Source organism: Mobula birostris, chromosome 9 (genome assembly GCF_030028105.1).
Source record: "Mobula birostris isolate sMobBir1 chromosome 9, sMobBir1.hap1, whole genome shotgun sequence".
NCBI classification, from domain to species: Eukaryota; Metazoa; Chordata; class Chondrichthyes; order Myliobatiformes; family Myliobatidae; genus Mobula; species Mobula birostris.
The window spans coordinates 153,355,640-153,370,959 of NC_092378.1; the positions used below are offsets into that span (position 1 = coordinate 153,355,640).

Consider the following 15,320-nt stretch of genomic DNA (forward strand, 5'->3'; position numbering starts at 1 on the left):
CAGGAATGAAAGGGTTAACCTCGTTCTCGCGAACTTACTCTGGACCCTCTCAATACCAGCACATCTTTTCTTAGATAGGGGACCAAAAACTGTTCACAGTACTCTTGACCATGTCTGCATGCTTTCATGCATTGAGATGCTGTCATACGGTGAGCTGATTAGATATTTGTATTAGTAAGCGGGTGTACCTAATAAAGTGGCCATTGAGTGTAGGTCCCTCCCGTATCCTTTATCATTAGCCCCTTCATAACTTTATACAATGTGGTTATATCTCTCTCTGTTGCAAGGGAAATGCCAGTCAGTCCAGTCTTCCCTCAGAGCAATGGTTTTCTCTCCGTAGGGTGTCCTCTGAAGTCTCCCCTGCGCTGTCCTAGGACGTGCGCCTTTCCTCACTGGTGCCTGAGATGGGGGGAACTGTCTGTGTGGGTCTCGGTGGCATGTGCACTGGTGTCCTGTCTTCAGCCCCATCCCTCTACCCTCACCCCTCCCCTCCCATCTGCACCCAACCCACCCACCCCACTAGTCACCCTCATCCCACTCCTCCCTCTCCCGCACCCCTCCCCACTCTCCCACGTCATGAGGATATTCTGCACCTATGACAAGTATTGTGTGTACAGGCATAAATTTTACAAGCTACACATTGATTGAAGTACAACAAAAGTTTGGCATATCATCTAAAACTTTAAACTGAGTGGTGGAGAGTACACTGTATGGGGACACCAATGCCCTTGTACAGATAAAACGTCAAAACGTAGTGGAAGCAGCCCAGTCCATCACAGGTAAAGCCCTCCCCACTATTGAGCACATTTACAAGGAGCACTGTCACAGGAAAGCAGCATCCATCATCAGACCGCCACCACCCAGCACATGCTCTCTTCTACAGGAAGGAGGTACAGAAGTCTCAGGTCCCACAGCACCAGGTTCAGGAACAGTAATCACCCCTCAACCATCAGGCTCCTGGTCCAAAGGGGATAACTTCACTCACCCCATCACTGAACTGATTCCACAACCTATGGTCTCACTGTCAAGGCCTCTGCAACTCACGTTCCTGTTATTTATTGGCTTTTTATCTTTTCTTTTTGTATTTGCACAGTTTGTTCTTTTGCACATGGGTTGTTTGTCTCTGGTGTGTGCAGTTTTTCATTGATTCCGTTGTGTTTCTTTCTACTTACTGTGAGTGAAAATGAATCTCAGTGGGCAGTTTTGGTCTCCTACCTACAGGAAAGAGGTAAACAAGGTTGAAAGAGTACAGAGAAAATTTACAAGGTCATTGCTGAGTCTGGAGGACCAGAGTGATAAGGAAAGATTGAATAGATTAGGAGGACTGTATTCTTTAAAATTTAGAAGATTAAGAGGAGATTGGATAGAGGTATGTACAAAATTATGAGGGGTGTAGATAGGATAAATGCAAGCAGGCTTTTTCTATGGAGGTTGGGTGAGTCATGGGTTAAAGGTGGAAGATGAGAAGTTTAAGGAGAAACTTCTTCACTCAGAGGTTGTGAGAGTGTGGAACGAGCTGCCAGCACAAGTGGGTGCATGTGAACTTGATTTCAACGTTTAAGCGAAGTTTGGACAGGTACATGGATGGTAGGGGTACAGAGGTCAATGGTCCCGGTGCAGGTCGATGGGAATGGGTAGGTTTCAGCATGGACTAGATGGGCCAAAGAGCCTCTTTCTGTGCTGTACTTCTCTATGACTGTATGTGGTGACATCTGTGTACTTCGATAATATGTTCACTTTGAACTTTGAGGTGATACTTAACAAAGTCCTTTGTTGCATATATTACTGGAAACTTTGCTGTTTTGCCCACGAGTGTGATGAGGCATTTCTCCTTGCTCCTGCTGACACTCGCTTTCTCCCCTAGACTCTCCACGTCTGTGCGTTTTCAACCTTCCATCGTCCCATTCACAATAATTTAACCACATTTCCCACATCTTTCATTGATCCCACCATGGAAAGTATCTTTTATAGGTGAGATGAGCTTTATTTGTCAGGTGTACATCAAAACATCGAAACACTCAGTGAAACACGCCGCTTGCATGGAGGACCAACACAGTCCGAGGATGTGCTGTGTGTGGCTGACCACAAGTGTCACCGTGCTTCCAGCACCAAAGTAGCATGTCCACATCTTCAGAGTCAAAGTAAGTTTATTATCAAAGTATGAATATGTCACCATAAACAACCCTGAGATTCATTTTCTTGTGGGCATTCTCTGTAGAACAAAGAAGTCAATGAAAACCACACACAAAGACTGACAAATAAACAACCAAAGACAAACAGTGCAAATCCAAATAAATTAAAAATAATGAATAAATAGTAAATAAATAATACTGAAAGCATCTTACTATCCCTAACCCATACACCTTTGGACTGTGGAAAGAGACTAGAGCACCCAGAGAAAATCTACACGGGCACAGGGAGAACAAAAAACTCACAGATAGTGGCGGGAATTGAACCCAGACTGCTGATATCACTGTTCTCTGCCCCGAGCCAATGATAAACATGGCGAGGAGTCTGTAGAGGAACGCCGCCGACTGTAGGGGAACGCCGACGACTGTAGAGGAACACTGCCAACTGTAGAGGAACGCTGCCGACTGTAGAGGAATGCCACTGAGTGTAGAGGAACGCTGTCGACTGTAGAAGAATACCACTGAGTGTAGAGGAACGCTGCCGACTGTAGAGGAATGCCACTGAGTGTAGAGGAACGCCGCCGACTGTAGGGGAACGCCGCCGACTGTAGAGGAACACTGCCAACTGTAGAGGAACGCTGCCGACTGTAGAGGAATGCCACTGAGTGTAGAGGAACGCTGCCGGCTGTGGAGGAACGCCACTGAGTGTAGAGGAATGCTGCCGACTGTAGAGGAACGCTGCCGACTGTAGAGGAATGCCACTGAGTGTAGAGGAATGCTGCCAGCTGTAGAAGAATGCCACTGAGTGTAGAGGAATGCTGCCGACTGTAGAGGGACACTGCCAACTGTAGAGGAATGCCACTGAGTGTAGGGGAATGCTGCCGACTGTAGAGGAACGCTGCCGACTGTAGAGGAACGCAACTGAGTGTAGAGGAATGCTGCCGACTGTAGAGGAATACCACTGAATGTAGAGGAACGCTGCCAACTGTAGAGGAACGCTGCCGACTGTAGAGGAACGCTGCCGACTGTAGAGGAACGCAACTGAGTGTAGAGGAATGCTGCCGACTGTAGAGGAATACCACTGAGTGTAGAGGAACGCTGCCAACTGTAGAGGAACACTGCCGACTGTAGAGGAATGCCACTGAGTGTAGAGGAACGCTGCCAACTGTAGAGGAACGCTGCTGACTGTAGAGGAATGCCACTGAGTGTAGAAGAATGCTGCCAACTGTAGAGGAATGCCACTGAGTGTAGAGGAATGCTGCCGACTGTAGAGGAACGCTGCCAACTGTAGAGGAATGCCACTGAGTGTAGAGGAATGCTGCCGACTGTAGAGGAACGCCACTGAGTGTAGAGGAACGCTGCCGACTGTAGAGGAACGCTGCCGACTGTAGAGGAATGCCACTGAGTGTAGAGGAATGCTGCCGACTGTAGAGGAACGCCACTGAGTGTAGAGGAACGCTGCCGACTGTAGAGGAACGCTGCCGACTGTAGAGGAATGCCACTGAGTGTAGAGGAATGCTGCCAACTGTAGAGGAATGCTGCCGACTGTAGAGGGACACTGCCAAATGTAGAGGAATGCCACTGAGTGTAGAGGAATGCTGCCAACTGTAGAGGAATGCCACTGAATGTAGAGGAATGCTGCCGACTGTAGAGGGACACTGCCAAATGTAGAGGAACGCCACTGAGTGTAGAGGAATGCTGCCGACTGTAGAGGAACACTGCCGACTGTAGAGGAATGCCACTGAGTGTAGAGGAATGCTGCCGACTGTAGAGGAACGCTGCTGACTGTAGAGGAATGCCACTGAGTGTAGAGGAATGCTGCCGACTGTAGAGGAACACTGCCGACTGTAGAGGAATGCCACTGAGTGTAGAGGAATGCTGCCGACTGTAGAGGAACGCTGCCGACTGTAGAGGAACACTGCTGACTGTAGAGGAATGCCACTGAGTGTAGAGGAACGCTGCCAACTGTAGAGGAATGCCACTGAGTGTAGAAGAATGCTGCCAACTGTAGAGGAATGCCACTGAGTGTAGAGGAATGCTGCCGACTGTAGAGGAACGCTGCCAACTGTAGAGGAATGCCACTGAGTGTAGAGGAACGCTGCCGACTGTAGAAGAATGCCACTGAATGTATAGGAATGCTGCCGACTGTAGAGGGACACTGCCAAATGTAGAGGAATGCCACTGAGTGTAGAGGAACGCTGCCGACTGTAGAGGAACGCTGCCGACTGCAGAGGAACGCTGCCGACTGTAGAGGAATGCCACTGAGTGTAGAGGAATGCTGCCGACTGTAGAGGAACGCTGCCGACTGTAGAGGAACGCCACTGAGTGTACAGGAACGCTGCCGACTGTAGAGGAACGTTGCCGACTGTAGAGGAATGCCACTGAGTGTAGAGGAATGCTGCCAACTGTAGAGGAATGCCACTGAGTGTAGAGGAATGCTGCCGACTGTAGAGGAATGCCACTGAGTGTAGAGGAATGCTGCCGACTGTAGAGGAACGCTGCCGACTGTAGAGGAACGCCACTGAGTGTACAGGAACGCTGCCGACTGTAGAGGAACGCTGCCGACTGTAGAGGAATGCCACTGAGTGTAGAGGAATGCTGCCAACTGTAGAGGAACGCTGCCGACTGTAGAGGAACGCTGCCGACTGTAGAGGAACGCCACTGAGTGTACAGGAACGCTGCCGACTGTAGAGGAATGCCACTGAGTGTAGAGGAATGCTGCCGACTGTAGAGGAACGCTGCCGACTGTAGAGGAACGCTGCCGACTGTAGAGGAACGCCACTGAGTGTACAGGAACGCTGCCGACTGTAGAGGAACGCTGCCGACTGTAGAGGAATACCACTGAGTGTAGAGGAACGCTGCCGACTGTAGAGGAACGCTGCCGACTGTAGAGGAATGCCACTGAGTGTAGAGGAATGCTGCCGACTGTAGAGGAACGCTGCCGACTGTAGAGGAACGCTGCCGACTGTAGAGGAATGCCACTGAGTGTAGAGGAATGCTGCCGACTGTAGAGGAACGCTGCCGACTGTAGAGGAACGCCACTGAGTGTACAGGAACGCTGCCGACTGTAGAGGAACGCTGCCGACTGTAGAGGAATGCCACTGAGTGTAGAGGAATGCTGCCAACTGTAGAGGAATGCCACTGAGTGTAGAGGAATGCTGCCGACTGTAGAGGAATGCCACTGAGTGTAGAGGAATGCTGCCGACTGTAGAGGAACGCTGCCGACTGTAGAGGAACGCCACTGAGTGTACAGGAACGCTGCCGACTGTAGAGGAACGCTGCCGACTGTAGAGGAATGCCACTGAGTGTAGAGGAACGCTGCCAACTGTAGAGGAACGCTGCCGACTGTAGAGGAACGCTGCCGACTGTAGAGGAACGCCACTGAGTGTACAGGAACGCTGCCGACTGTAGAGGAATGCCACTGAGTGTAGAGGAATGCTGCCGACTGTAGAGGAATGCTGCCGACTGTAGAGGAACGCTGCCGACTGTAGAGGAACGCCACTGAGTGTACAGGAACGCTGCCGACTGTAGAGGAACGCTGCCAACTGTAGAGGAATGCCACTGAGTGTAGAGGAACGCTGCCGACTGTAGAGGAATGCCACTGAGTGTAGAGGAATGCTGCCGACTGTAGAGGAATGCTGCCGACTGTAGAGGGACACTGCCAAATGTAGAGGAACGCCACTGAGTGTAGAGGAATGCTGCCGACTGTAGAGGAATACCACTGAGTGTAGAGGAACGCTGCCAACTGTAGAGGAACGCTGCCGACTGTAGAGGAATGCCACTGAGTGTAGAGGAATGCTGCCAACTGTAGAGGAACGCTGCCGACTGTAGAGGAACGCTGCCGACTGTAGAGGAATGCCACTGAGTGTAGAGGAATGCTGCCAACTGTAGAGGAATGCCACTGAGTGTAGAGGAATGCTGCCAACTGTAGAAGAATACCACTGAATGCAGAGGAACGCTGCCGACTGTAGAGGAATGCCACTGAGTGTAGAGGAACGCTGCCAACTGTAGAGGAACGCTGCCGACTGTAGAGGAATGCCACTGAGTGTAGAGGAACGCTGCCAACTGTAGAGGAACGCTGCTGACTGTAGAGGAATGCCACTGAGTGTAGAAGAATGCTGCCAACTGTAGAGGAATGCCACTGAGTGTAGAGGAATGCTGCCGACTGTAGAGGAACGCTGCCAACTGTAGAGGAATGCCACTGAGTGTAGAGGAATGCTGCCGACTGTAGAGGAACGCCACTGAGTGTAGAGGAACGCTGCCGACTGTAGAGGAACGCTGCCGACTGTAGAGGAATGCCACTGAGTGTAGAGGAATGCTGCCGACTGTAGAGGAACGCCACTGAGTGTAGAGGAACGCTGCCGACTGTAGAGGAACGCTGCCGACTGTAGAGGAATGCCACTGAGTGTAGAGGAATGCTGCCAACTGTAGAGGAATGCCACTGAATGTAGAGGAATGCTGCCGACTGTAGAGGGACACTGCCAAATGTAGAGGAATGCCACTGAGTGTAGAGGAATGCTGCCAACTGTAGAGGAATGCCACTGAATGTAGAGGAATGCTGCCGACTGTAGAGGGACACTGCCAAATGTAGAGGAACGCCACTGAGTGTAGAGGAATGCTGCCGACTGTAGAGGAACACTGCCGACTGTAGAGGAATGCCACTGAGTGTAGAAGAATGCTGCCGACTGTAGAGGAACGCTGCTGACTGTAGAGGAATGCCACTGAGTGTAGAGGAATGCTGCCGACTGTAGAGGAACACTGCCGACTGTAGAGGAATGCCACTGAGTGTAGAGGAATGCTGCCGACTGTAGAGGAACGCTGCCGACTGTAGAGGAACACTGCTGACTGTGGAGGAATGCCACTGAGTGTAGAGGAACGCTGCCAACTGTAGAGGAATGCCACTGAGTGTAGAAGAATGCTGCCAACTGTAGAGGAATGCCACTGAGTGTAGAGGAATGCTGCCGACTGTAGAGGAACGCTGCCAACTGTAGAGGAATGCCACTGAGTGTAGAGGAACGCTGCCGACTGTAGAAGAATGCCACTGAATGTATAGGAATGCTGCCGACTGTAGAGGGACACTGCCAAATGTAGAGGAATGCCACTGAGTGTAGAGGAACGCTGCCGACTGTAGAGGAACGCTGCCGACTGTAGAGGAATGCCACTGAGTGTAGAGGAATGCTGCCAACTGTAGAGGAATGCCACTGAGTGTAGAGGAATGCTGCCGACTGTAGAGGAACGCTGCCGACTGTAGAGGAACACTGCTGACTGTAGAGGAATGCCACTGAGTGTAGAGGAACGCTGCCAACTGTAGAGGAATGCCACTGAGTGTAGAAGAATGCTGCCAACTGTAGAGGAATGCCACTGAGTGTAGAGGAATGCTGCCGACTGTAGAGGAACGCTGCCAACTGTAGAGGAATGCCACTGAGTGTAGAGGAACGCTGCCGACTGTAGAAGAATGCCACTGAATGTATAGGAATGCTGCCGACTGTAGAGGGACACTGCCAAATGTAGAGGAATGCCACTGAGTGTAGAGGAACGCTGCCGACTGTAGAGGAACGCTGCCGACTGTAGAGGAATGCCACTGAGTGTAGAGGAATGCTGCCAACTGTAGAGGAATGCCACTGAGTGTAGAGGAATGCTGCCGACTGTAGAGGAACGCTGCCGACTGTAGAGGAATACCACTGAGTGTAGAGGAACGCTGCCGACTGTAGAGGAACGCTGCCGACTGTAGAGGAATGCCACTGAGTGTAGAGGAATGCTGCCGACTGTAGAGGAACGCTGCCGACTGTAGAGGAACACCACTGAGTGTACAGGAAAGCTGCCGACTGTAGAGGAACGTTGCCGACTGTAGAGGAATGCCACTGAGTGTAGAGGAATGCTGCCAACTGTAGAGGAATGCCACTGAGTGTAGAGGAATGCTGCCGACTGTAGAGGAATGCCACTGAGTGTAGAGGAATGCTGCCGACTGTAGAGGAACGCTGCCGACTGTAGAGGAACGCCACTGAGTGTACAGGAACGCTGCCGACTGTAGAGGAACGCTGCCGACTGTAGAGGAATGCCACTGAGTGTAGAGGAATGCTGCCAACTGTAGAGGAACGCTGCCGACTGTAGAGGAACGCTGCCGACTGTAGAGGAACGCCACTGAGTGTACAGGAACGCTGCCGACTGTAGAGGAATGCCACTGAGTGTAGAGGAATGCTGCCGACTGTAGAGGAACGCTGCCGACTGTAGAGGAACGCTGCCGACTGTAGAGGAACGCCACTGAGTGTACAGGAACGCTGCCGACTGTAGAGGAACGCTGCCGACTGTAGAGGAATACCACTGAGTGTAGAGGAACGCTGCCGACTGTAGAGGAACGCTGCCGACTGTAGAGGAATGCCACTGAGTGTAGAGGAATGCTGCCGACTGTAGAGGAACGCTGCCGACTGTAGAGGAACGCTGCCGACTGTAGAGGAATGCCACTGAGTGTAGAGGAATGCTGCCGACTGTAGAGGAACGCTGCCGACTGTAGAGGAACGCCACTGAGTGTACAGGAACGCTGCCGACTGTAGAGGAACGCTGCCGACTGTAGAGGAATGCCACTGAGTGTAGAGGAATGCTGCCAACTGTAGAGGAATGCCACTGAGTGTAGAGGAATGCTGCCGACTGTAGAGGAATGCCACTGAGTGTAGAGGAATGCTGCCGACTGTAGAGGAACGCTGCCGACTGTAGAGGAACGCCACTGAGTGTACAGGAACGCTGCCGACTGTAGAGGAACGCTGCCGACTGTAGAGGAATGCCACTGAGTGTAGAGGAATGCTGCCAACTGTAGAGGAACGCTGCCGACTGTAGAGGAACGCTGCCGACTGTAGAGGAACGCCACTGAGTGTACAGGAACGCTGCCGACTGTAGAGGAATGCCACTGAGTGTAGAGGAATGCTGCCGACTGTAGAGGAACGCTGCCGACTGTAGAGGAACGCTGCCGACTGTAGAGGAACGCCACTGAGTGTACAGGAACGCTGCCGACTGTAGAGGAACGCTGCCAACTGTAGAGGAATGCCACTGAGTGTAGAGGAACGCTGCCGACTGTAGAGGAATGCCACTGAGTGTAGAGGAATGCTGCCGACTGTAGAGGAATGCTGCCGACTGTAGAGGGACACTGCCAAATGTAGAGGAACGCCACTGAGTGTAGAGGAATGCTGCCGACTGTAGAGGAATACCACTGAGTGTAGAGGAACGCTGCCAACTGTAGAGGAACGCTGCCGACTGTAGAGGAATGCCACTGAGTGTAGAGGAATGCTGCCAACTGTAGAGGAACGCTGCCGACTGTAGAGGAACGCTGCCGACTGTAGAGGAATGCCACTGAGTGTAGAGGAATGCTGCCAACTGTAGAAGAATACCACTGAATGCAGAGGAACGCTGCCGACTGTAGAGGAATGCCACTGAGTGTAGAGGAACGCTGCCGACTGTAGAGGAACACTGCTGACTGTTCTCTGCCCCTAAATCAGTGATAAGCACGGCGAGGTGTCTGGAGGAACGCTGCCGACTGTAGAGGAAGGCCGCTGATTGGCACATTTCGGACTGTGAGAGTACGTGCTGAGGGCCACACTGAAGCTCAGAGCAGGCACCAGAACGTCTTGGTGAGGAAGGAGCATACTCTGTGGTTCTCCATTACTGGATGGGGAGGTGAGGGGTGGGGGAATCAGCTCTAGTAGTGATCTACCCCAGGTGTCCACATAACTGGGAACCATCCTGTTGGTGTGAAGAAATGTAACAGAACAGTACTGGAAGCACTGACAATGAATGTGAGCATGAACACGTAGGGCAAACACGAGGAATTCTGCAGATGCTGGAAATTCAAGCAACACACATCAAAGTTGCTGGTGAACGCAGCAGGCCAGGCAGCATCTCTAGGAAGAGGTACAGTCGACGTTTCAGGCCGAGACCTTCCCAAAACGTCGACTGCACCTCTTCCTAGAGATGCTGCCTGGCCTGCTGCGTTCACCAGCAACTCTGATGAACACGTATTGTATGGTTTAATTATTATATTCTAAGTCATAGGAGCAGAATTTGGCCATTTGGCCCATCTAGCTGCTCTGCTATTCCATTATGGCTGATTTATTATCCCCCTCAACCCCGTTCTCCTACCTTGTTGTTCGTGTACAGTACTGTGCAAAAGTCTTAGCCCCCTAGATGTTTTCTATGGTTTCAGATCATTTGGCCTCCACAGAGGCCCGATCTCAACATCAACAAGGCTGTCCGGGAATACCTGGAGAGACAGAAGCAAGCAAGACAGCCAAAGTCTGAGAAGAACTGTGGCAAATCCTCCGAGATGCTTGAAACGTCCTACCAGCTGATTTTCTTATAAAACTACACGATGGTATACCTAAGAGAATTGATGCAGTTTTAACGGCAAAGGGTGACCATGCCAAATATTGATTTAGTTTTTTACTGTTCACTACTCTTCGTAATTTTTTTGATATTTAAAAACTTTTCATTTCATTATTTTTTAGACCGTAAGTCATAGGAGCAGAATTAGGCCGTCTGGCCCATCGAGTCTGCTCCACTATTCAATCATGGCTGATCCTTTTCTCGTTTTCCTCAAGCCCAGTTCCCGGCCTTCTCCCCGTAGCCTTTGATGCCATGTCCAATCAAGAACCTATCAATCTTTGCCTTAAATACACCCAATGACCTGGCCTCCACAGTTGCATGTGGCAACAAATTCCACAAATTCACCACCCTTTAGCTAAAGAAATTTCTCCATATCTCTGTTTTGAAAGGATGCCCCTCTATCCTGAGGCTGTGCCCTCTTGTCCTAGACTCTCCCATCATGGGGAAACATCCTTTCCACATCTACTCTGTCTAGACCTTTCAACATTCAAAAAGTTTCAGTAAGATTCCCCTCATCCTTCTGAATTCCAGCGAGTACAGAACCAGAGCTATCAAATGTTCCTCGTAGGATAACACTTTCATTCCTGGAATCATCCTTGTGAACCTCCTCTGGACCCTCTTCAATGCCAGCACATCTCTTCTAAGATGAGGGGCCCAAAACTCAAGGTGAGGCCTCAGCAGAGCCTTATAAAGCTTCAGTATCACATCCTTGATCTTGTACTCTAGACATTTTGAAATGAATGCTCACATGGCATTTCCCTTCCTCAACTCAACCTGCAGGTGAACCTTCAGGGTGTTCTGCACAAGGACTCTCAAGTCCTTTTGCATCTCAGATTCCTGGATTTTCTCCCCGTTTAGAAAATAGTCTGCACATTTATTTCTACTACCAAAGTGCATGACTATTTTTCAAGCATCTTCCCTTTACAGAATTATTTTACGTGTGTCTGAGACTCTTGCACAGTGTAAATATTTACAGTTTATTTTGATACATAAATAAAGTCAATATTAAGCTCCTAAATCCACTTTGTTTGACCCACCATTGTTAGTACATTTCTGGTTGAACTGATTAATGTTGCTTTTGGAGAACCATACATTGTTAACACATTCCTTGTAAACTTAATTGATAGAAACCTAGAAAACCTACAGCACAATACAGGCCCTTCGGCCCACAAAGTTGTGCTGAACATGTCCTTACCTTAGAAATTACTAGGCTTACCCATAGCCCTCTATTTTTCTAAGCTCCATGTACCTATCCAAAAGACTCTTAAAAGACCCTGTCGTATCCACCTCCACCACCGTTGCCGGCAGCCCATTCCACACACTCACCACTCTCTGAGTAAAAAACTTACTCCTGACATCTCCTCTGTTCCTACTTCCCAGCACCTTAAACCTGTGTCCTCTTGTGGCAACCATTTCAGCCCTAGGAAAAAGCCTCTGACTATCCACATGATCAATGCCTCTCATCATCTTATACACCTCTGTCAGGTCATCTCTCATCCTCCGTCACTCCAAGGAGAAAAGGCCAAGTTCACTCAACCTGTCTTCATAAAGCATGTTCCCCAATCCAGACAACATCCTTGTAAATCTCCTCTACACCCTTTCTGTGGTTTCCACGTCCTTCCTGTAGTGAGGCGACCAGAACTGAGCACAGTACTGTGCACAGTACAGTACACAGTATCCCAAGTGGGGTCTGACCAGGGTCCTATATAGCTGCAACATTACCTCTCGGCTCCTAAATTCAATTCCATGATTAATGAAGGCCAATACACCGTATGCCTTCTTAACCACAGAGTCAACCTGCGCAGCTGCTTTGAGCGTCCTATGGACTCGGACCCCAAGATTGTTTATAGGACTATATTTCATTAGTGCATTCCTTGCAGACATAACGGATTCTTTATCACTCATTATTCATCAGTTTCATGTACAACACAACTCCAGCTCATCCCGTGCCTTGATTACAACCCCTGCAGCCTGCAGCCTATAACTAGACTTGTCACATCCTTTGAAGGAAGCACCACTTGTGATTTAGTTAACCATCATGCTTTGCTCCCAACAAGTTAACACACATTGCAGTTCCTTTAACAATCTTTTCAAAACATTAATCAGGAATATTTGAAGCAATCAGGGTCTCGCCCCGAAACAGTGACTGTTTATTCCCCTCCAATTATGCTGCCTGTTTCCTTAAGGTTGTCATTACCCGGGGCGGGGGGAGTTAATGGAGATAAGCTCTCACAACCTATTAAATGCTCCCAGTGGCGTGTGTCCCAAATAGCCTCTGACAACTAAGTCCGGCACAACAGTTTCTACTGACAGAAGGGGCAAAGGCAGGTTACTGAAACTTCAAATCAGACACTTTGAGCAGATGGGTCTCATCAGTCGTGGTTGGAAGCTCATCTAGGAGAAGGAAAACTCTGATCACGTTCCCTTGCAGCCATACCCACTCTTGGGAAGGCTTCAGGAGTCAACCCCAAGGAAAACTGCAGAGCTGGAGTCCAACGTTGAGTTCAACACTGACTGGCAACTCCTGTGAAGCTGGTACCAATCTGTATCAGTCTCTGCTGTTCCCTTAGTTTCGTCAGCTGTGTGGAGAGGGAGAGCCTGCTGCACGGGAAGAGCTTGCTCTCCGTATCGTACTACCGTACCCAGGGTTGTGTATCGTGTAGACAGCTGGGACATGGTTGACCCTGACCAGCGGAGGGCCTCCATTGCTACCTGACCTAAGTTCCTCCAGCATTTTACATTTGTACCTTCTGCAAAATCTCCTGTGATTCTGAAGCCTCAGAAATATTTTTTACTGATTTAAAGTCTGGTCACCTCATTATAGGAAGAATGTGGAGGCTTTAGAGAGGGCGCAGAGGATACTGTCTGGATTAGAGTGCATGTCTTATGAGGATAGGTTGAGTGAGCTGGGGCTTTTCTCTTTGGAATGAGGGAGGAGGAGAGGTGACTTGACAGAGATGTACAGTATAAGACATTGAGAGAGTGGGTAGGCAGCCCAATTTCCCCAAGACAGCAGAGGCTAATACGAGAGGGCATAGCTTGGTGATATGTCAAAGGAAGGTTTTTACACAGAGTGGTGGGTGCGTGGAACCCACTGCCAGGGGTGGTGGGAGAGGGAGGTACTTTAGGGACATTTCAGAGACTCTTAGACAGTCATATGGATGAAAGAGAAACAGTGATCTTAGAGTAGGTTAAAAGGAAGGTCCTGTGCTGTGATGTACTCTCCTACATACCATGTTGGATAGTTGCTGCTCTGTCAAGATCAGAGGGTTTGTATGCTGAGCAATGTCCCCTCTAATATTATTTACAGCTGTGTGGACCAACCATTGATCTGAGCAGGAAATTTGTACACGGCCTGAAAACTGTGCGGCACTTTACATGTTTTTTATATATGCATACTGTGTATGGTAGTGTAGTGGAGATATGTCTCTACCAAAGGAGGTGTAAGGCATTCCTTCTCTCCACTAGCCTGCAGGTCACCCTTGGGCAAGGTGTGGCACCTGCTTAGACCCCGATCAGGGTCACGTGAAGCCACGGGAGCAGGTGGTGGATGGTCGTTTGAGCAGCTGGTGCACATCACAATTTCTGGTCATGTGACCACTGACGCCAGGCAGACAATCTCTGAAGAATATTGATAATGGCTGGGGTCATCTGTCTTGTAAAGACACTGCCCAGAAGGCAGCAATGGCAAACCACTTCTGTAGAAAAGCTTTCCAAGATCAGTCATGGTCACGTGACCATGATCGCCTACATCACACTACAAGGCATATAACAAACTTTAGAATGATACTATGAATATTTAGAATGAAAATTGAAAAATCATTTTTTGATTTTATTTATTAATTGAAATTAACAACAATGAAAATCTTCCATGTTTCGTAAATTTTTTCTAGCTGTGTGGCAACGAAAGCTGTACATGAGAGCATTTCAGTTACTGCGCGGCCACGTACCCACGCAAATCAGAGGGAACAGTGATGCTATGCATTGGTCTCTTGTGGGTTTTTTCTCCCTCATTCCTAACAAGACCCTTGTTTTCTCCTCCTCTGTCTCTCAGAACAATGTGAATTTTGTGGATGACAGCTTCCCTCCAGGCCCACAATCTGTCGGCTTCCCCGAAGGGGACAGTGTCCAGCAGCGGGTGAAGCAGTGGCTGCGGCCCCATGAAATCAGCTGCAACACTTTCAAAGATCGGAACGTCAAATGGTCCATCTTCAGGACTCCGCGTCCCTCTGATATCTCCCAGGGACTGCTGGGAAATTGCTGGTAAGTTGGTTTGTGATTACTGAGGTACAGTGAAAAACTTTGTTTTGCACAGCACCTGAACTGAGGTAGCACAAGGGAAAACAATAGCAGAGTGCAGAGTAAAGTGTGACAGTTACAGAGAGAGTGCAGAGCAGGCAGGCAAAGTGCAAGGCCATAACCCAGTAGGTTGTGGGGTGAAGAGTCTATCTAAGCCTACTTGGGGCTGATCAATAGTCTTATAACGGGAGATAGAAACTGTCCTTGAGTGTGGTGTTATGTGTTTCAGGTTTTTATATCTTCTGCCTGATGGGAGAGAGGAGAAGATAGAATATCCAGGGTGGGAGAGGGGTTATTGATTATGCAAATAAATGAGGCCAATCTTTAAAGAGATATTGATCCCTTTGCTGCCTGCTTTGCTGAGAAGTGCAGAGAGAGTCTGTGGAGGGGAGGCTGGTTCCCAGGATGTGCTGAGCTGTGTCCACAACCCTCTGCAGTTTCATACGTCGATAGGATGCAAAATTGGGCTGAGAAGTGGCAGATGTTCAACCCAGATAAGTGTGAGGTGGTTCATTTTGGTCG

At 49.5% G+C, this 15,320-nt stretch overlaps 1 protein-coding gene across 7 annotated transcripts in view; it reads left to right on the forward strand.

Annotated features, from left to right (window-relative positions):
- Window positions 1-15,320, forward strand: part of capn15 (calpain 15) — a 277,686-nt gene that overhangs the window by 224,680 nt on the left and 37,686 nt on the right. For all 7 annotated transcript variants that reach the window (XM_072269206.1, XM_072269202.1, XM_072269199.1 and 4 more), the window contains one exon: window positions 14,554-14,762. In XM_072269206.1, coding sequence (XP_072125307.1) covers window positions 14,554-14,762 — 209 coding nt within the window. The remainder of the gene's footprint in view (window positions 1-14,553; window positions 14,763-15,320) is intronic.